Source organism: Gymnoscopelus microlampas (assembly GCF_963454915.1).
Source record: "Gymnoscopelus microlampas genome assembly, chromosome: 3".
NCBI lineage: Eukaryota > Metazoa > Chordata > Actinopteri > Myctophiformes > Myctophidae > Gymnoscopelus > Gymnoscopelus microlampas.
Genome location: NC_139940.1, coordinates 24,109,822 through 24,132,726, shown reverse-complemented (window position 1 = coordinate 24,132,726; position 22,905 = coordinate 24,109,822). Strand labels below are relative to the sequence as shown.

The 22,905-nt window shown below is 37.8% G+C and overlaps 2 protein-coding genes and 1 long non-coding RNA gene across 3 annotated transcripts; all 3 read right to left on the bottom strand.

Annotated features, from left to right (window-relative positions):
• Positions 1-273: 273 nt before the first annotated feature.
• On the bottom strand, positions 274-3,982 carry LOC311041780 (uncharacterized protein; the record flags this gene model as incomplete). The annotated part of the gene is made up of 7 exons (XM_084052267.1): positions 274-1,491; positions 1,585-1,669; positions 1,797-1,881; positions 2,270-2,429; positions 2,545-2,687; positions 3,541-3,737; positions 3,939-3,982. 7 exons carry the CDS (start codon positions 3,980-3,982, stop codon positions 1,000-1,002), a joined length of 1,206 nt encoding a protein of 401 aa, XP_083908393.1. The 3' UTR covers positions 274-999.
• A 732-nt stretch (positions 3,983-4,714) lies between these two features.
• LOC311041486 lies at positions 4,715-5,473 on the bottom strand. The gene is made up of 3 exons (XR_014600419.1): positions 5,361-5,473; positions 4,930-4,998; positions 4,715-4,809 (listed from the first exon to the last, which is right to left on the bottom strand). It is a non-coding gene; the product is annotated as an uncharacterized lncRNA (long non-coding RNA).
• A 2,664-nt stretch (positions 5,474-8,137) lies between these two features.
• Positions 8,138-21,143, bottom strand: il21r.1 (interleukin 21 receptor, tandem duplicate 1). Its single transcript, XM_084051822.1, has 9 exons — positions 21,048-21,143; positions 19,970-20,085; positions 18,884-18,992; positions 17,809-17,978; positions 17,074-17,219; positions 16,797-16,980; positions 16,540-16,639; positions 13,391-13,484; positions 8,138-9,397 (listed from the first exon to the last, which is right to left on the bottom strand). The coding sequence occupies exons 2-9, from the start codon at positions 20,028-20,030 to the stop codon at positions 8,780-8,782; spliced, it is 1,482 nt and encodes a 493-aa protein (XP_083907948.1). The 5' UTR covers positions 20,031-20,085; positions 21,048-21,143; the 3' UTR covers positions 8,138-8,779.
• Between the last annotated feature and the right edge of the window lie 1,762 nt (positions 21,144-22,905).

Here is a 22,905-nt window from a genome sequence, read left to right as displayed (position 1 = left end):
GTGGTTTTGGCAAGTTGATAGGCCAAAGAAGTAGTAATAAAGCTATTCTCATTGCATAACACAATCCACATAGTATAGGCTAGCTAGCCTTTCAAAGTTTTGTGAAGTTAGTTGACTCTCCATGTGGTCCTATGAGTCGAGACTCCCTCACTGTTCAGTTGAATGACGAGCTCGGAGACAGATGACACCAGGCAGTCTCACACGACAAGTTCTGAAGTTTATTACACACAGAGAATATATAGTATATACAGTAGGCCACTGGATACTTGACCAGAAGATATGAGACATGGAAAAGAACAGAATGAGTAGGAATAGAACACGCATCTTGTATCATTGAGCACAGATCAGTCTGATAAAGTATTCGATGTTCATGGTATCAAAGTGTATCAGTATGTGCTTACGCAGATGAGAGTGATTCAACACATGTATGTACTGGGTCAAGCAGATAAATGTCAGTCCTAATCATAACACTTTTTTTTTTCAAATCAAAAATATAACTAACACATGTCTCACTTTATACTCTGTGACAGGCATTTATTTAATAATCCACACATGATCCAAATATCTGTACAATATTTTTCAAAGGCTTGAAGACAAAGTTTTGCTTAAAAAACAGAGAGGCCACATTGGTCAAATATACAGTACATGGGGAGAGGTCAGAGCATAAAGGATATATTTGAGTAAAGTCTTTCATTAGCCTTTTTAAAGGCTTTCATTATTTAAAGATCTACCTGGGGATATTGTCAGATTTTGTTATAAACCTGTGTATAATGAGGAACCACCTTTCTTAATTGTTTTAAAAGATGTCATTGCAGCTATATAAAACAGGCGTGTGTGTGTGTGTGTGTGTGTGTGTGTGTGTGTGTGTGTGTGTGTGTGTGTGTGTGTGTGTGTGTGTGTGTGTGTGTGTGTGTGTGTGTGTGTGTGTGTGTGTGTGTGTGTGTGTGTGTGTGTGTGTGTGTGTGTGTGTGTGTGTGTGTGTGCGTGGTGCTTTTTAAGTCAGGACTCTAGTGGAACATTTACACTCATTGCTTTTGGCACTAAAATTCCTTCTGCTGTTTTGCTAAGAATGCAGTAATCAGTACAGAATAATTTGGGGCTAGCATGTAGAGGACTGTTTGGGGCACTGCAGTCTGTGCTTAGGCTGAGCTCCTCACTCCCACACCCAGATTCAGCATGACTGGTGGTGTCCAAGACGTCTTCAGCCAAAGAGGTAACAATGGTTAACTCAAGCTCAGTGGTGAAGCATGGAAGAGGAGTATAGGTAGTCTTCCTCTGACAGTTTGCATGTAAATTAATGGAGGTCAAATCCATCCCTGGTAAGCCAACGTAAGGCGTTTGACCTGGAGTGAGTGCTGGTGTCATGGTGTGAAAGTCCTGCTTGTCGGGATCTTTGTTCATGGATGTTGGCACAACAAACAAAATATCAGTCGTCTCAAACTCTTCTGTCTTAAATGATGACATAACGCTGCTTGGTGATGAAAGCCATTCCTGGAAAGAGTAATTATAGTATTCAGCTGATGACCAGAAGGTTCAAATAAGGTACAGTAATAAAGCAGGGAAACCGTGACATTTAAAGCTTACCTGTGGATTCTCCTTATATTCCTGAAATAAATGTTGGAAGAAAGGGGCTGGTGATGGTATATAGAACAGAGCTTTAATCTTCCTTCTGCAGAATAAAAGATCATTTCAAGCTTATACTGTCTACAGTCATTGGAGGGATACAGCACGGGAGGGGGCTATTGTAAATGTTAGTCTTACTAAGGGCATTTATAAAGTACAGACAGTTACAGTACCTTGTTGCAGGGATGTAGAAAAAAAACAGAACAATGCCAACAGCCACACACACGGATGCCACAGACTTGGTGAGGAGTGAATTTGCTTGATATATGTAAAAAATAGTAACAAGAAATAGTGAGCCCTACTGTAGAAATGACAGATATCAAGTAGATGGTATAGTACAAGTCAAATAATTATTCAAATATCAGTATGACAGGGGTGGCAAGACTTACAACAGACGGTACATTTAATATATTATAGTATCAAAGTGAGACAAGTTGTCTCAAGACACTTTACATATAGAGAAGAAACCTGACATTTCACCCCTGGGCAAGGATTTTGGGCAGTGGCAAGGAACTTCAAGCACAACCATTTACTAATGGTGGGGGCCTGGGCGGCCATCTGCCTTGACTGTGTTGGGGGGCAGTAAAGTATCCAGTGTACCATGATATAGTTCAATTAAAATGAAATGAGCAGCTTTTTACTGTACCTTCACTGGCTTCGGTCTTCCAACATTTCAATGGACTCCATTTACTCCAGTGTCCAGCAAATTTACGAACAGGATGTGACTTTACTTTTATGCAATATTCTGTGTCTAGAGCAAATTGAGATGTAGCAATTGAGTAGAATTGTTCGTTGACATCGATGACCTAGATAATCAGAGAACACTTTTTTTTAGTTATTAAGCAAAATCGAGCTACATTATTGGTTGATCTTTACTAGATTAAAAACGGATAATTAAAGTTTCATGACAGCAGAGCTTACCGGATTAGGAAATGTCTGAATCCAGAGTTGATATTTCAGTTTATTTTTAAGGTGGCGATGGTTTTCATACCCATTCTTCCATGTAATATTGTAGACCTCTGGAGTGGCATGGACCACAACATTGACTGGTGGTGTTGGCTCAACTAATAACAAAATGAATTGTTGAACACATGCTATATATATTATTATGAGTTATTTTTTCAAATCAATATTACACTTTCGTGCCATCGATCATTTTGTGAGAGTAGGAGCCATATTTACGACAATCTAGGCTATCACTCAGAATCACGCCTTCCTCTTGTAGCCTAATATCTCCTGAGCCGTGTCCAAGAGTCGTGTGTGATATCCTGACATATCAACTTAAAAATCACATGTTCATTCTCAGTTATGTAGGTTCTTTATTTGAAGCACTTGTTAAAACATAACAGTGATACTGTGCTTCTGTGTCGAAACTCCAAAATGGATATTGACGACTGTCTGAGACATATGAAGAAAGCAAAAAAGGCTATGGATTCATGACATTCTTACACGATGGGAGGTATTTGAGCATTTTCTATCGGCAATAAACTGTAGGCTAATTACTGAAAATCTCTTTTTCTCTCCCTTTCTCTTCCTCTCTCTCTCCTCATCTCATCAGGACATTTGGGGGTGCAGGAGCTTCCGAAAAAAAACGATCAGAAATTCTGAAGGACGTCAAAATGTACGTAGTTATTTCACAAAAAAAGTTTGGATGTCGGAACGTGTATTGTGCTTTATGCGTAACCTTTCCCACACTCCCTAAGATACGATAATACGCCGATGCACCAGACCACACCTGTTATACCAATAACACCCATCAGCACACAGATGAGCCAAGGTCATTGGGCACTGGGCGTAAAAATGACCACGGCATCGGTTGTAAACTAGCAAAGCAAAGAGTGTGTGTGTGTGTGCGTGTGCGTGTGCGACGTGTCACGTGTGTACAAAACAGAGTCTTCAAACGCTATTGTCACGTACTGTTCTGTGATGGTTCAAAGCTGTTTGTTACATCATGGCAGTCAGCATCATCACAAAGCTGTATAGTCAAATTGTGAAGATTTGTGAATGATTCCTGGGACTGTGCTGACACATTCTTGGCAGCAACTTTACAGTTGTAACTGTACTCCAGCTTCACAAGGGAACAGATGAACTGAATAAACTTCTTTCTTCTGAGGCTAAAACAAATCGCATATGAAACATTAATTTTCCTTATGTTACAGATTACACTTTGCACCAATCTTAATACTCGTCCAATTACCTTTCTGTCCAATTGAATTTCAGCCAGTAATTGGTCTTTGTAGCATGTCCTACTGGTTTGTCAGTGATGTTCAAAACACATGTAATCATAAACCAATAATCAGTTACACACATTCGACCTGGAGGTGAAGAAAAAGATGCCATCTTTAGAAAGGTGTGACATTTTCACATATGCATGTCTAATTATGATTTGGCATTAATTTACAGTTATTACAAATGAAAACACATTTGTGTTCAGTTTTCTCAACCGATGTCGATAAGGATATAAATATTTAAATATATTGTTCATACAGTACAATATACTATATCAAATTCATATAAAATATTTGCCACAAAAGCTCTATTCACAGTTAGAAATAGCAGGTGCTGCCTGTGGGGTCCATTGAATCATACAAATTGTGAACTTCAAACAATAACCCCCACACCCACAATCCTCAATCCTTTGGGGGCTACATTACAAAAGGAAGCTATTTCATTTGTGTACAGCATAACACCGGCACTGCTGAATTCAGCTTGAATTAAATTTGAATGTTTTCAATTAAATACTTATTTTTCTTATAGCAATTCTTCTTCCTAGAATTCTTATACTGTATTTATTTTTAATAATTGGTAAAATTGACATTTTTTTCAACACAGACACAGTTGGTTGACACTTCAGCTGGTTCAGGCTCAGCTTAAATAGAAGTACATACTGTGTAAAAAAAAATAAAAAAAATAATAAAAGAAGTACATACTGTAAGCAGACATAGAGTCAATAAATAATAACCGGAAAACTGTTACCGTATGATACTGACATACTGTATATCAGCATTGCCATAACATGACATAAAATAACATTATTAATATTATTATTATTATGAAATTAGTAATTCAACTATGAATTTAAAACTCCCTCACCAACAGTAGTAGGACCAACTTGGGAATGCAATGCTGGGTCTTGTTGGGTTGTCACTGTAGCTGGGTCAGGCTCAGCTTGAATAGAAGGACCTACTGTGAAACATATACAGTAAGAGACAATAATAATCAGAATACTGGCCTACTGTATAACAACATTGTCAGACATGACATAAAATAACACAGGTAAACTATTAACTATTAATTGGGCCTTACCAGCAGTGGTAGGAAGAACTTGGGTTGTCATAGCAGCTGGGGGCCCACTCAAAAGTGTCAACATAGCTCCTATAAGATAGAAATACAGCCGACACATATATATAGGCATTCTGTACCATAAGTATACACACATGTATACAGTATTGTGCCCAATTTTATTTCCCAGTGAATGGATTAATTATATTTCTGAACTGGAATGCAAATGCAAAATTATATATAGTGAAGTTGTTACATGAAGCAACCTTTGTTGCTTAAAGATAAACAGGCACAACAACAGCTTTAGACTTAGCCCTATTGATTCATGAAAACAATTATGTAACTGCGCTAACATTAATGTAACCATTGTAACAAATATGTTATATTTTTACACTTTCAAGAGTTCTGGACTGTACAGTAGGGTTTTTGCACTTTATACCACAATTGAATACTACCTCCAACATGGTATCTTTGAGCAAATAGGATGGAGCTGCAGAGAAGAAATAGTAGCTGAGGAGGTTTCATATTTGTGTAGACATGTGGACGGGGTTTAGGACGTCATTTTCATCATCATACAATAGGCTGAATAAACAGATCAAATGCATTACTATAAAAATCCACATCAAACACACCCATTACCCTCTGATCATAGACACACAAAAATGCTAAGCAACCCCAAAGTAGGTACAGTAGTTTAAAAAAGATGACACTGACACATTACTTCAAAAATGTTGTTCTACGCAATAAACTGATTACAGAGAAAATAATGTTACTCTACCTGGGAGACCATCCTGGCCATGTTGACATCTCAGAGTATGAATGAATGTGACAACTGGTCGTATTTATCAGTGCGGTTGCGTGACAGGATGTCTTTCCTCTCTCTGACTTTCCTCCCCCTTTCATGTAATGCATTTGCATTCAGTATCGGTGTTTTAAGACTACCGGTAAATGTCTTTAGATTATTTTGTGATATATTTTAGGCTTGATCCTTATCTGTTTAAGTGGTAAATATACGGAGTCACTTTCGTCTGTGTAAGTAAGCACACAGATAAAGCAGTGATGTTTTATCTATATGGTTACAAAAAAAAATCCCCACTTGCATTTCTGCTTTATTTTGATAGCAACAGAGAGTAAGACAGGAAAGGTGGACAGAGAGCAGGGGAATGACACACAGCAAACAGCCCCGCCGGTCAGAAGTTGAACCGGGGACACACTGAAGGGCAGAGAATAGAATAGAATAGAATAGGCTTTTATTTGTCATTGCACACAAATGCATACACAATTGTCACAACGAAATTACTAGGGAGCTCCCATGTACCCGTAGCACACACACAACATACAACAATACAACACAGAGTATAAAGTGCATGGTGATATTTTAAAGTGCATGATGAATGAATAGAGAAACAGAAACCAATAATAAATGATCACAGTCCGGTTGAAATGCATATGAGGGGGGACAGTCAATGTTCATTTAGCAGACGTACTGCGTACGGAAAAAAGCTGTTTTTGAATCTTGAAGTGCTAGCACTGATGGACTGGTATCTCCTCCCTGAGGGGAGGAGATGAAAGAGATGATGTGCAGGGTGTGATTGGTCTGTGATAATGCGCTGGGAGAGGCGGAGGCAACGGGAGGTGAAGACGGAGGTGATAGATGGTAGAGGGGATCCGATGATCCTGCTCGCTGCCTTCACCACCCTCTGCAGGGCCTCCTGCTCTGCCCTTGTGCAGCAGGAGAACCACACAGCCACACAATATGTCAGTACACTCTCTACTGCACAGTGATAAAAGTTAGCAAGGAGATTTTGTGGTAAGTCAGCCTGTTTCAGCTTCCTTAAGAAGTATAAGCGTTGTTGTGCTTTGCCGATCACACGAGTGGTGTTGTTGCTCCAGGACAGGGTCTCACTCACACTGAGACCCAGAAACTTGAACTCCGAAACCCTCTCCACTGCCTCGTTGTTGATAAGCAGAGGTGTGTGGTCAGGCCTTGACTTCCTAAAGTCCACTATGATCTCTCTTGAAGTGCACTTGTGATTGGAAAAGTAAAGAATTAAACTACCGTTGAGGTTCACTTGAGCAAGTCACCTGCAGTAGCTCACAAGCTGCAGTAGTACAGCAGGTGATGAGGTAGCAGTAGTGGCTTAACTGAACAGTGACTTTATTTGGCAGGTGTGAATGTCTACAGCTGTATACAGAAAAGGAGAATGAATGCTCAGTTAACCTGTCCTAGAGAAATAAAGGCTTAAAAATAGGAAAGAATGGTGTAGATCAGTGATTGTCTTTGGGGAATGCAAGAAGTCATGCTTTGCTTTGACTAATGTATTATTGTGATAAATCTCATATACAACTACACAAGAGTACATTTATTTGGCTTTGGTTCCTCAACATTGTAGCAGCAATAACAGCAACAATAGAAGGTAATTGTTTGTACATTAATCATAGGACACTTTGAGGTGTGTGAAAGTGCTGTTTGCGAGGGTCTACTTCTAAATATTATATCCATATGTGCACTGCACAGTATATGTGTACACTGTAAGTATCAATTTACAGATACAACAGCCTCCTATTTAAAAAAAAATAAGAAAAGAAAATAGTGGCATTACTTTGTGCGGATCATAATGAGGCAAAAAAGTGTAGACTACCATGGAAGCCTAAAATGGACACAAATTTGCTGTGGTTACTGATAACCGTGCATGTGCACAGATTGCTGGCATATTATCAGACTACAGAATCTTGATTATGTGCCATTGTGCCAAGCCAATATTGGTGTCATCAGTTATTGAAACATGCAAGACTGTGAGACCAGTACATGCGGTTAAATACAAATACTACAATACATAAGCATGAACAAACTATTAACTTGATGCACACTTGCCTATTTGGGGTCACAGTTTTGACCAGACAGATTATAATTACAGTACTTTGTAGGTATGATGACTTGAAACAGCAGAAATACGTGGAAAGTGCACAAGTTAGAAACTTAAAGATGAATGAAAGTCTTCAATAACCGTGTTTATAGAATGGTAAAGATGATCAGGTTTGACTTGTTTTTCATGCAAACAACTTACTGAAGTCATTAATTCAGGGAGTGTATAAGGTCTATAACGCATCCCTCTGGCCACCAGCAGTGTCATGTCCTGCAGTTTTCGTTGAGCAATAAAGGAAATGTAACCTCCAATCTTATGTGCCATTGTCTACAAACTGAGGTCAATTTTATTTATATAACAAATGTCATACAGACTCAATGTTCTTAAAATAAACAAAGAATAAAAACATATACAAAGATATACTACAGTACAAGTACATTAAGTCTTAACAATATATACAAAATGTAATACCTTTATATAAAAAAACACATGACACTGTAATCTCTCCCACACACACACACTTAAAATAAAGAATGTAAAATGACATCCATCCACATGCCCTACCCCACTACAACTCATGCATACACCCACACAGGATCCTGCAATGCAATGTTACAGTTCGTTCCAGAAAGAAGAACCATAGAGACTAAATGCACCTTTACCAGAATTACATTTCCTTCTACGTACAGTTATGAGATCAGTATCTGATCTAAGAGGTCTGATTGGTTTATAAGCAGTAAGCAGTCTGAGATGTGCTGTATTCAGGAGCTACTGTAAACCACTTCAATTCTGTACTGAATCAGGGAAGTCATTCACATTACTGAGGTAATCAGGGGAAAGTGAGCCGTGCAACTGTTTATTGTCAGCATAAGAATGATAGGATAATTATGTTTCTGTATGATGTTAGCAATAGGGAGCATATTGTGTGTAGATTAAACAGGACCAGTGTACCAGGATCAATCGTTTACTGGACATGAACTGTCTTTAACTACTAGACAATCCACTTGTCAGATGGGTTTTGGAAGTTCATTCCCTGAGTCACTGGTGCCACAGATCATCCACTGCCTGACGTAGTTTGAGTTTTCTTGCTTATTAAATACAACAGAGTCCATACGGCCCTCTGCGTTGGACTCGGCGTTCACAGAACTGCTGCATTCAGACTCTCCAAAACCACTATCAATGGTGTCCAAGTCCACACAGGGGTAGCCGTCCTCTGACTGCTCGTTTGAAATGAAAGAGTCAAGTGAAACCTTCTCTGGTTCAATATGTTCTTGGTTCTCAGCACATTCCTTTTTGTCTTCTGGGTATGGACTGAAGCCTGCTCCAACTTGATAAGTTCTGAAGGTGTTTGTAGAGCCCCCTGACACAGACTCCTCAGATGCTTCTTCCCCAGACAGAGTGACTGTGTGTATTGAAATGTGACCAGTGGAGTGGCCTGTCCCCTGCCAAGAGGCGCTGTTAAGGGGGAAACTGTCATTGTAAAAGTCACATGGATATTTTTCTTTATCCTCAATGAAGCTTTCTTTTTCTGTATTCCAGCCAGGGAATCCCTGCTGTTTCTCAGCTTCAACAGGAGTGTTGATCATCTGGATGTCAATCTCACTGAAGTACGGCTTCACCCAGTCCTGCAAGGAAGAGCAAACACAAGGCATGGATGAGTATAGTATACTGTACACACTGCCTGGAGTCTTACAAAGAAACAGTAATCACCATTAACCACTTAAACCCTATTTACTCAGTTGACTGCGGTCCTCCAGGGCTCTATACTAGGTCCGCTCTTTTTTCCTCATCTCATTTTTGATTTTGCAAACTTTCTTATCCAGAGCAACTTTACAAACAGCTACTATATTAAGGACTTTGATGTTCAGGTCCACTGCAGTGAGATAAACATACTGTACACACTACAGTACAGTATATAATACACATGATTATATCCTTAGAATGATTCCCTGTAATAGTTTCAGGATCACACAAATGATTGTTTCAGGATCACACAAATGTATTTTCACACAAAAGCAGATCATCTCAGTCCAAGAATAAAACCAGTAAATACAGACATTTCTCCTCTATTTAACTTTACAAAACAATGTAACCTGTACATAAGTACAGTATGATATGTACCCAGCCAAGAGTGCTGTTTCAAACAAGATGCTTCTCAGATAAGCACAAAGTTCATTCTTCATCAAAAGAACACCACATCCTCAGGTGGAACTTCTCAGCATAATTTAATCAGCTCTCGTCATCATCCAAAACTGCCAACAATCACCACAGAAGTGAGATTGTGTGACGGTGAACACCAGTTCTGGGTCACATGGATATTTTTCTGGGCTTATGTATGTATTACATGTGTCCTTTAAACAACTTTGCTATCAGCTTTGGATGAGAACTATTTAGCTTAAGTACCCCAAACGATCAGCATCTTTTTACTTCTTTGTAATTCTCTCTCCTCTTTTGTTGATATATATATATATATATATATATATATATATATATATATATATATATATATATATATATATATATATATATATATATATATATATATATATATATATATATATAAATAAACTATTATTTGTTTGTTTTTTGCAACCATTGAAAATGTATTACATATTACAGGGAAATTATGTATGCATGGGTTAAATTTGATTTAATTGTACCCTTTTTGTTTAGTTTATGAGGAAAGGAACAGAGGAAAGGATTAAAGAAGCAATTGCATATAGAAATCGTGAATCATGGCATGGAAAGAAAAGTGAATCACATCACTCATCTATCTGTACATTGTTATATTATATTTATTGCTATAAAGTAAGTCTTATGTGAGAGTATTAACCATAAGAACCCTAGTGTCCGTATTCTGGGGTGATCATTCGGCAAAAATAGCCAACATACAAGCTCCGAGTGTTGTGAGCTTGTAGATCAGCTATTTTCAGCAAATATATTTAATGTACAGCAAAAACAGGAGCAGACTTAATATCCGTTGGGGACTCTGGTCAGCTAAGCATATAGGGTTATACCACTTAAACCCCAGCATTCATATTGTGGGGAAAACCTTGTAGATCGGCTATTTTCAACAAATATATTTAATGTACTGTAGAAAAGTCACTCCGCTCAACAATGTAGGCATATGGGATTTAGGAAGTCTGAACAAGGCTAAAGAATGTGATTCAAATCAGATTTGGGCTGGATTTGGGCTGCCAGTCTGAACAGGGCCTTAAGTAAAGTCAGAACAGTTCTTTTATTCCTTACACAATAAGCAGTCGGACTCATCAATAGCAATAATGAAAGTCTGCAGCTCTGTCAAGACAGTCTTTTTTACTCTGCAGTGGCATTACTGATAGCTACTCATGAACATTTTTCAGGACTCAACATGCCTCATAAACTGAAGTCAGTCAAAACATTTGGATTTCAGTCTTTGAATAATGGCAATAGTGAATATAATAATAATACAAATATAAGCAGGTGGCTTGATGTTTTTTTCTGTAAATTCATGAAGAATATCTTAATTTGTATTTGCCTATACCAGTTGTTGCACGTACTGTATGTATTATTTTGGAGGGGTGACTGACGTTTTGACTTCAGAGTCAAACAGAACAAAGGCGATTATGTCAATGTCAGCACTTTTGCATAGAAAAAAGTGAGCAAAAAAAAAAATACAATATAAAAAATAGATACATCCTCCACCATAGACAACCAACTGTATACATGAATATACAATATATGCATATAGCTTTCAACAGTGTTTCCCCTTTTGTAGGGCAGGTGATTTAAGCTTTAGACTTTAGAGTGTATATTACCATATTTTTCACTTTTTAAAAATAACGGTTAAATTTAACCCACCTGATAAACACTTTAGGCTAAAAGACAAAACTAATAAATGTGAGTATTATAAACCTTGTTCTGGGTATTATTTCCACAAAAGAGCCTAAAAGTACCTGGATAGAGAAAACTAGAGATCACAAGAAACAGGTAGAGTATGCATTAGGGGTATAAATACAAAAGGCTTCCCTTTGCAGACTTTTTTTGATGATGCCTCCCCTAGGGGAACCATGGTTTGAATCCACATAGTGACATGTCATAGCATAGTCATACCAATTTTGCTCACCAAACAAAACATATTGATTTGCTTTGGCCTTTAGCCTACAGTGTTTATCAGGTTAAAAAAAAAACTTAAATCACCTGCCCTACAAAAGGGGAAACACTGTTGAATGCTACAGTATATATTGTATATTTGTGTATTTATACAATTGGTTGTCTATGGTGGTGGATGTCTCTATTTTTTATATTGTATATTCATTTTTTTCAATGCAAAATGGCTGACATTGACATCATCAAGGGAGAGTCCTCCCCTCTCTCCTTTGTTCTGTTTGACTCTGAGGGGGACGCAAGTTGAAACTTCAGTCACCCCTGCAAAATGATAAATACGTGCAGACCAGTCAAGTACTCCAGTATTTTATTTGGGTAGTGTCTCCTGAAGTGCCCAGGTATTATTCTCTCTGATTCAAGGATAAACAATCCCTTCCCTCACCCTGAGACCAGAGATAGCCCCAACACAATGAATAAATTCATATTTCACTAATACATTCATCACTAGTACTTTCAGATTTCTGACTACCATTGAATAATATAATAATAATCATATATATATATATAAAAATGGACAACAACGTCAGTTTCACCTGCACTTTGAAAATATGCATATGTCTGGCTAAAATCCATATTACAGATTATCATAATAATATAGAACAGTCCTACTTGTAAAACAACAAAAGATGTGTCCTACTGATTTTGGTGACCTCATGGCCTTTCCTCTAGCGCTAAACTTAGGCCAAAGTTTCCACAGACAATGTATCTACAAATCAAAGGGGTAGGTTGCCATGAAACTTGCTCCATGAATAATTGAAAGGAAACAATTACATGAGCCTTCATTTGTGATAGCACACATAACAGAAACACTTACAATACAATTGTACGATACAATATTTCCCCCATCATATTAGCACCATCTACTGGGTGTCTTTGTAACTGCATGAGAACACAGCTCTAATGATGAATTTGTTTTTAATCCAAATTAATACAAAGAAGGAACAATACAGTACCAACTACTTAAAAATGTCAAAGTTAAAACCTTTAACCTTGAAAGCAGTCCATGTCTATACAAGTTTCTGCAAATGTGTGACCAAACCCGTACCATGCTTCCACAACACCCGTGGAAGCATGGTAAATAGCCCTCAGTTCAATAACAGTTCAACACAAATAGACCTAAATCTTATATATCGTATAAAACACACATTGCTCACTCTGTACTCCCAGAGTGCACAACAGAAACTTAAAGTTGAACATTTAAATAAACACGGTATTTTCCATTTGGGGGATATCAGCTCTGGTGACTCATACACAATCATCTACCCACAATACTTTAGGCAGCTGTTTTATCTGCCTCTTGAAGCCCCCATGCGTATACTGACTCAATCTCCGCTCAACACTCATCTATGGAGTCAGGGAAATTCCCAAGAGCCCAGATGTGCTGAAGTCCCCTCATGGGCAACACCTGCTGGGCAAATCTGGAAATTACATAAGCACTTTTGAGCAGTTTCTATATAATGCATGTCTCTTACCTTGAAGTTCCCATCATAGGTGTGGTAGAGGGGCGAAAAATAGCTGTCTGCCTTTGGGATGTATGTCAGCATCTGGATCTTTTTCAGCCAAAATCTGAACAGAGGCATGATTCTATTATTATTATTTTTGTCATTGTAAGTAGGCAACAGAATGTCATATGATAATACAAAACCTTTAATTTACTGCATACTGGACCTCTGGAAAGAGGGGTCAGACCACAGCTTAAAGGAGTATTTTACCCAAAAAAGTACTAATTTTCTATCAATTACACACCCCATGAAGCCTTGAATTCATGGAGATTTTTTTAGTTTTTGTCCCATTCCTAAACCAATAATTTGATGACCGGTGGTCTCTCCGGTAGGAGACTCAAATGCAGGTCATTTCAGTCTCCTACCGGATACATTAGCATCTTTCCGCCGGTCATCAAATTATTGGCTTAGGAATGCAACAAAAACAAAACAATCTCCATGAATTCAAGGCTTCATGGGGTGTGTATTTAATAGAAAACAAGTAATGTTTTGGGTGAACTACACCTTTAAATCCTATTTGATCTGAGACTCATTGTAAAAGAACATTATGACTAGGCATTGTGGGAGGCTGTAATACTGTATAATGGTTCTCAAACTTTTCAAACCGTGACCCTCCAAAATAATCATATTTGAACTGGGGACCCCCCAAAATAATGTGAACTGGGGACCCCCCAAAAAAGAATCATATGTGAACTGGGGACCCCCCCCCCCCCACCCTGACAAGCACTTGGAATTGTAGGAGTTGAGGCATTACATTTTGTTTGACTCGGTTCCACAGATAAATATTGGCCATTTTCGACACAGTAATTAATAAGGTCTTAAAAGTCCTTAAATTGTCACTTTATAAATGTGCAGATACCCTGTATACACTTATACTGTATGTTGGTTTGTTTACTGTTGAGTGAGAAAACAATGTTGCACATTAAGCTAATCATCTGGAGACCCCCACAAAATAATTTGGGGACCCCCTGGGGTCCCGGCCCACAGTTTGAGAACCAAAGATATAGATGATCAACAAGAATCAAGAAGGTTTATTTGTCCATACTCATACAGGTATGAGCAGTGAAATGCAAGTGGCGTAAGTTCTGCAATACTGTCAACATAACAATAACAATATTACAAATAAGGTAATACAATAACTTTACGATTGTTATAGTATGGTATCAGTGGAAATAGCTTCACAACAACCAAAATTGTCAATCTGTGCTCCTAAAAAAAACTGCATTCAGAAACTAAAACGGTTTGGAGTTAAAAGAGGCAGCTTATTGTTAACCGTATCTCTAAAACGCCCAAGGCAGTCATTTTGAAGCTTTGTTATTCCAAATTGAAAGAATTGCAGACAAACTATAAACTAGCTATGCATTTGAATACGATAAACACAACAGAACAGACACAAATATATCAGAACAGAATGTCCACAAGAGGAAGAATTTCACAGAGGCTTTAGTCAAGCTTCAGGCTGGGTCGGATGGGATAGTGACACTGATCCATTCTGTGGTTCTGTATTAATTAATACATTTTCACATTCATTAGAATTACGATTTAATGTCCTGATGTTTCTTATTACCCGTCCTAACCTGACAGATGCATTTAATTCTTTATTTTATATTTATTATGGAAAGTATATGCAAATAATTAGTGAACAGTCAGAATGACTATGCTATGAGCATTCTGGTAGTTATGGAATTGTGGTCGTTCTAGTGTTAAAAGTAGCCTTTAGCATAGCTAAGTTTGTGGAAATAGTAAGTGAATGCGAGGCTATTTCCTCTGTGATGTGGTATCCCAGTCTGCACCCTGAAAATAAACGAGGCGTTCCACCGGGTAGAGTGAGGTTCGTGTCAGGTTTTTACTTTGCTAGTTGCTATATATCTGTAATTAAGGATTCCTATTTGTGTTAGTACTATTTGGATTATGAGTACTAAATGTAAAGGCATTTCGGTTTTCGTATTTGACATATTTCTATACCTCATATCAGCAGTTACACGATCATCAGATCATATAAAAAAAACATTCATCCGTAGATTAGTTTAACTTTAACACATTTAGTGACCTCAATATCAATAATGTTCTCTCAGCGCTGGTGTAATATAGGTACTTTGCATGACTTCCTATGCTTGGCCTCCGTTGGGGTGCATTACATCTCTGCACATAGTGCACAGCAGCAGTGGTTGATTGTTACATTTAGTACTGTATGTGGGAGGAGGTGATGCCGGGAAAGTGTCAATTGAAAAGTGAGAAACTTCACAGTTAATTTACTGGAAGAACAATGGGGTGTCATATGATTAGATTTAGTTTTCATACAAAAAGGCACATTTATAAGAACATTAGCCTGTTATTACTGTAATATGATGACCGAGTTTTCATTTCTGAACAACTGACAACTGCAATTTAGGCATTCAACAGATGCTCTTATCCTTATCCAAAAGTACATGGTCTGAGTCACTGACCAAAAACTGACTAGAGAAAAACACAAAAGCTAACATCAAGTGGGAATACTCTTTTGATGATGATGATGATGTCATCAGTAAGCAAACTCTCACATTGCTCAACTGATAGTGAATAGGAAACCAAACTGGTGGACATAACAGCATTATACTTGATGGTTGTCCAACAATATGAACAGCTTCTGGTTAAGTCGTATTACTGTAAAAAATAAAAAATAAATAAAGCTATAGTATATAAGCTATATAGCTATAGCTAATCTCTTCAAAGGATCAAATTAAAATACTTCCACAGTTAGTCCCCAAATTACTTTCCAATGGCACAGCTACCATTTGTATCTCTTGGTGACATTACAAATCAGAGCTTGTGAGAATAGCTTGATCAACCTCTATGGTAGAGTATGTTAATACATTATAATAACTAACTCTCCCTGCTCTTAACTGAGAAATGTATATGCTGTGGTCGGGTAGGACCACTACTGGTTGACAAATGGCATTACATGAAGCTCAAAGGGCAGTTTATCCCCTGCCCAAAGGTGATTTCAGTATTAGCTTGGCAGTCGCCGACATTACGGATTACAGCTTTAAGCTGAACATGTTGCAGACAAATTTGACTTGCATGTAAATGTGCAGACGTTTTCTCTGTGAGAGACACTTTAATAAAGAACTACTACTCACGGCTTCTGGAAGTAAAGCAGAACCAGGAAAGCGATGGCTATGGAAATGGAAATGGAGATGGCAATGACGATGGAAATGTACCCCTGTGATGAAGAATTTCCTGCAAAAACAATTAAAATATATATATATTATTAATTAATAGAATGTTCATTATTGTCATTGACAAAGGTAACGTTCTACAATAAGATCTACATCTTATTTCTCTAACTTATCCAGAGTGTCTCACAATAGGTGTAATAGGGATAGGGAAAATGTACCTTCAATCTCTGCACTTTCCAAACTCCTAAATTCTGTTGGGAAACTCCATTCACTCCATGGCCCTTTTAAGTAGTCCTCTGGGCATAGTGAGGCCTTGACATCCACTGTATACTTAGTATGTGGTTGCAATGTATCACTGTTTATCACTATGTATTTTTGGTCCATTATGGGATATTCTGAATCCTGTCAATATAAAAAGAACAAATGATAAGTAAACAATTAATGTTTTATGACAGCTGTGTAATATATCATTTTCAAAGCACTTATTAGTATTACCTTTGCTAAGGTTTGGTCCATCCTTAGCCGTACCACATATCTGAGACATCGAGGTGTATCGTTAAGGGAGTTGTTTACGTCCCAGGTAATGTTAAAGGACTTGTCATTATTCGTCACTTGCAGGTTGAAAGGCTGTGAAGGCTTCACTGTGAAAGGTGCAAAGTGGCAGATAAACAGTTATGCTTAATTTATACAGAGTCACACACTGAACATGGCAGATCTAACTGCTCAACTTGTTAATTTTTGCCCGCAAAACTCTTGTACAATAAAGCATAGATCAGGCATTAAATGCTGAATGTATTGTATAGTTTCCTTCCATCTAATATCTAACACATTTGCACTAAATGTGAGGTCCTGTTGTTCCTGTACTGTCAGATTGTAATATGTTGTTACTTTGTAAGTTTTTGATTGGTCTCTGCACCAACAGCACTGCAGCAAATCCTGGGTATCCTCAGCAATAATAATGTACATAATTAGAGGAACCTTTATTTTAAATAACAAGGCTCAGGTTGGCTATCTCTTCACACTGTAACATTCACTTAAAGTTGTTGATTGGAAATGTATTTAGCAACACATACATAATATATATTGCTATTATATATTCTATTGCACTTTCTTAATCATCCTTTTGATCATATATACTTTGGTTTTATCTGTATCCAATTATCAGTTTAATCATTTTATGTAATGCAGTGTGATGTATAAACAAAGGTCAAAGCTAATTTATTGTCTTACCCATATCACAGAGTTTCCAGCTAGTCGACTCACTGCCTTGCTGATTAACTTTTGCGGTACATTTGGTGTCAACACTTGTGATCGCTTCAAAATCCTCTGGTTCCATCAGACACCAAGGCTCTTCAGGCACAATTTCACAGCTCCCAGTAATTTCATTATCATCATAGTCACTACATGAGATGGATGCACATGATGTATTGCAATTAAAACAAATCCTTTCTTAGATCTTAGAGTTTTAAGTTGGTGCTTAATTGTCCATTTTCCATGTAATTAATCGTTGTGCCACTATTATATATATATATTAAAAGAGGTAGAGCCCACACACTATTAAATAGAAACATAAATAATACATGACTTTTTATGACTTTTAAATTGTCTCAGCAGCTCCCCCCCCCCCCCAAAAGGAAAGGCTTGGGCCAGGAGTAATTTTACTCAACTCTATTTGACCATGTGGCTCACTTTGGCACATCATATTTGCCCATCTCGTATTCTCCAAAATATTGCTATTGTCAGGTGTATTTCTGCCTTAATTTACAAAATGATTTACAAATAGCCTACAAAATACCAAGTAATAAGCGAGGCTTATTCTGTAAAATGAGAACCAGCTCAAAGCTTGTTTCTGAAGCCACCAAAGTATTGTGCTTAATTTATTCTGTCGTACGATGGTGTCCCACACCGAAAATATCAGATCTCCAAGCCAAGACTTACGTCGATTAGCTAACCCCCCCATAAACAACACAACTCAACACATGGCACTAGTTTACGCACACATTTACACTCAAGGACCACAATTGAAATAAGCTCTCAAGATTTTTTGTTGTTTTATCCTTTTGATGGATATGAACAAAATAATATACTGTATGTTCATGTACAGTATATGCATTTTTGTCAATAAAAACTTCAATCAATCAATCAAAGCTCGCATTGTGAGATTGCAGATCGGCTATCTTCGGCAGGGGACCCCCGTGTGCAACTAAACTTAAGTTAGGCTCCATAGTGAGTGTCACAAGCCAAACAGTGACATAATTTTTGCAATATATGTACAGTTCATAGTAATTTTCCGCTAACACAATACCTGCATGTGGCCTCTATCTGAATTCGATAATTAGGGGCCGTGTCTGAGCAGGAGCAATTCAGTCTAGATTCATAGTCCGTTGTGCAGGTGACGTTGCAGAGGGCTCTAACTGCAAAAACAAAAAGTATGGTTAATTTTACAAATTTGCATTTGTTAAGTCATGCTGTCATCCACTGCCTTTCCAACATAACTTATTAATAGAAACACTAAATGTTAATTTAGATTTTTTTAATACAAATCTATGATATGCCGCATACGATCTTGAATCACAATATCACTGTTCACAATACGGTAGAGGTCAAACTCTTTGGAATGCCGTTAATACTGTATTTTTTGTTGTTAAGCAAATTGATTCCTCCCCACACACATTTCTGTGTTGTCACTGCTCTTGAATCCTACTGGCTCACCTACCAGTGAGGAGCCCCCACCGGGAGGACGTAGAGCCTTCGTCCTACTCCTCCCGCCCAACAGGTGCAGTGACTATTATCTATTATCACCCTCCCCGCCCGGCTGCCCTCCCACGAACACGGGCCAATTGTGTTCCATGTAGACGCTCGACAAAGCCGGATGCACTATTGGAGGATTTGAACCTACAACCTCCGCGGTGTGGGCAGGGACTTTACTGCGCCACCCAAGCATCGTTAATACTGTATTGAAGAAATCTCCATCCCTGTTAGTGTTTAAAGCAAATGACCAAACAAAGCACATATCCAACAAGTAGAAATAGGCCTTATTCTCAACCTCGCCTATGTATGTAATCTATGTAGGTAGGTAGTAGGTTTGTATGTATGTAATGTAGTATGTGCAGTACCTAGTAGGTATGTATACAGAATAAAGTATTATGTAGGTATATACTGTAGTTAAATCTACATGGATGCCTTTTGAAAGTATTGTATGCATTTATAAACATGTTGTATACACATGTAGTTATATTATTGTGATTCTATAATTATAGGAGAGGTTCTCCTCTAGCTTTCTGATTTCAACTGCTTTTGTATTAATAAATAAAACTCAAACCTCAAACTAAAAAAACACAATACACAAGATGACAAAATACTGACAGAAATCTATGATATGCCAACGTACCATCTTGAATAAACCAAGTGAGATCCAACAAAAGCAGCAATGACACAACTTTAACAGCCATGGGGATACCGGCAGGTTACTCTTCTCATCCACTGGTTAGAACAAAGGCAACATCACTGCAACCAACACATTTTTTGTTACAAATCTTTAAATTATTATTTCAAAAGATTTAAAAAAATGTTTTATCAAAAGAATAAAGAGTAGTCAAAATAACGGGGAGACTCCAACTTTCTCCTTTGGGTCTCGAGCAAGAAAGTTTGGGAACCACTGATCTAATCCTGTGGTTCTCAACCTGTGGTTCGGGAACCCCAGGGGGGTCCCCACATGATTTTGGGGGGGTCCCCAGATGACAGTAAAGTGACAATTTAAATTTTAAATAAAAATGAAAGTAATTAAAAAAGACAATTACTGCATCAAAAGTAATCAATAAACTATACTACAGTATAAAAAATGTGTCAAACATTGGACAAATTAACAACGGCTCGCGCTGCGAGGCGTTGTGAGCTTGTAGATCTGCTATTTTCACAACATTTATCTGTGGAACCGAGTCAAACTAAATGTAATGCCTCAACTTCTACAATTCCAAGTGCTTGTCGGGGGGGGGTTCAAATATGATTATTTTGGGGGGTCCCCAGTTCAAATATGATTATTTTGGGCGGTTGCGGCCTAAAAAGGTTGAGAAACACTGATCTAATCCATTCCATCCAGTCCAAGCAAGTTAGAATATCCCCATTAGCTTTGATAGTGTATGTTAGTGACATATATGTCAGAGCTTTTTGCTCACAAGAATCATCATTTAATTATTTTTAATTTGACACTTTATGCTAACAAATATTTCACACATAGTAGTACCAAAGTGCTCATTGCCAATTTCAACCCCATGCTTTACTGAACCCCATAATAATGTCTACAGTGTGGAAATTCCCAGAACAAGTTCACTGTTTTTCGATCAAATTATTTAGTACAGTACATCATGGGGATAAAATAATATTCAAAAGCCCTAGTAAATGTATTCATCTTCTTTCAGTTAATTGGCAAAACACTCAATTTGAAATTAATTTAAGGATATCAATCTTACCTTCTCTTTTATTTTACTAATAATTAAGTTCCATGGACCACCTTGAAGGCAACCAGGAGTGCATTAGCGAGTTCATCTGAGCATGTTCAGTGGAACACAGCTCCTCATCTCTGAAACTGAGAGCGTCATAGTTGTGTCACCAAGGATGTGGTTTGAACCCTTCTGAGCGAGTCCCTTCAAGCCACAGCCACATTGCTTCTGAATATAAACTAGCTAACCATGACAAGAAAGATAGAGACATACAAAGACTTCCGTTTGACAAGTGACACCTACCCTATCCTACAGAATGACAGATCTAAAACTAAAACGTTTATTTTACATTAACTGATGTATGTCAGGTTGTAAGGGATACAGTATATTGAAGTTTTGGGAATTAATGATTAAAATATACTGTATACTGTAAACACTACAAGATACTGTACATATTACCCATACAAATGTCAATGAACAAGATTGGGTCTAAAACGGAATGGGTTCTGTGTGGATCTCAGACATCATGTGGCCAGTCTGATATCAGTTCTATAAAGTAATCTCTATATGTTTGGCAAAATGTCAGCCCATTCTCTTCTCCATTGACTTCCAGTGAAATATGAGACCCTTATCTGACTGACTCCTACACACAGTACCAAGTTAATTAGGGACTTTTTAGCTAAGCCTGTCTGTCGTTAAATGACTCCTACTATTACTCACATATGGCTGTGAGCCTCTCATAGCCCACAGTGACCTTCAGGTGTTAACAACAGCTTCATAATGTTACATTAATGTATTTAGCTTTCAAGTAGTTTCTGTATTTTATCAGGGTCATGCCATTTCCCACTATGATCTGTAATAATGACACTCACATATCATCTGATAGCTCTGAGAATCTGGTGAAAACAGCTCAAAAGAAGAGATGAAACTTCTAATTATCATATTCACTGCCAGGGGCTTTCTAATGCTGGCAGGTAGCTTCTGCCAGCATTTTTAAGCATTCTGATACATTTTTCAAGAACAACAGAATATTTATCTCCAGTATGATCGATCCCCTGATGGTTGCTAATCACGGAGGAAATCACTGTGCTTCTGTGAAAAAAAAAAAAAGTAATTTCTCCCGTTCTCCCGTTCCCGTTCTCTTGATATACCCAGTTGAAAATAGCATTTTTCGCCAAAAATATATAGTAAAACACAGGATTTTAAAGTAATAAGTTAACCAGGAAGTGAATGGAGCAATAAATATTCGGATCACGTTAAAAAAATAATATATATATGTATTTATTTTTTGAAATGACGGACATATCCGTCAATGGCGGTGAAAGGGTGGATTTTAAATGACGGAGATGTCCGTCAATGGCAGTGAATGTGTTAAAAATAATGGAAAGGCTTTATTCCAGACAAAGTCTCTAACAAGTGTCGAGATAGTTTCTGAAGTTTACAAATACAAGCATTTATACACGTATTGTGGTAAAACAGTTCCTTCTCTTCATAGCGTCGTTGCAGCATAGTTATAATATATCTAGAGAGTGGACGGCCCTGCCCCCACCTATTCATTTAAATGAAAGTTGCTCACAAGCGCATGAAGCACCCGGAAGTACACACTTCTTCCAGGATTGGCTCCAACGTTGGAGCCAATAGAGCAGGCGCAATAGCGTTTCAGATGATAGAAGCATGCGCAGTAAACGCGGAAGTCCTGCAATATCCGATTTTGCCACCAGCTGGTGCACAGACGTCACAACCTTTATTTTATCATCTCCAAGCAATCACCCATGTCACCGTGACTCATTGCAATATGCACAACAACGCAATATGTGACTGGCACCCTGCTATCTTGATGGGGCGAAGTACGTTAGACACTCAGTCTGACAACTCCGCCATCAGTGTA

What these genes read in the sequence shown, in the direction of transcription:
- il21r.1 (XM_084051822.1), bottom strand. Translation starts at nt 20,030, where the DNA reads ATGGCTGTTAAAGTTGTGTCATTGCTGCTTTTGTTGGATCTCACTTGG. An exon ending in CTGGAAACTCTGTGATATGG is followed by an intron (nt 17,220 to 17,808) that starts GTAAGACAATAA and finishes CACCTTTCACAG; the next exon opens with TGAAGCCTTCACAGCCTTTC. An exon ending in GGAAAGTGCAGAGATTGAAG is followed by an intron (nt 16,640 to 16,796) that starts GTACATTTTCCC and finishes TTGTTTTTGCAG; the next exon opens with GAAATTCTTCATCACAGGGG.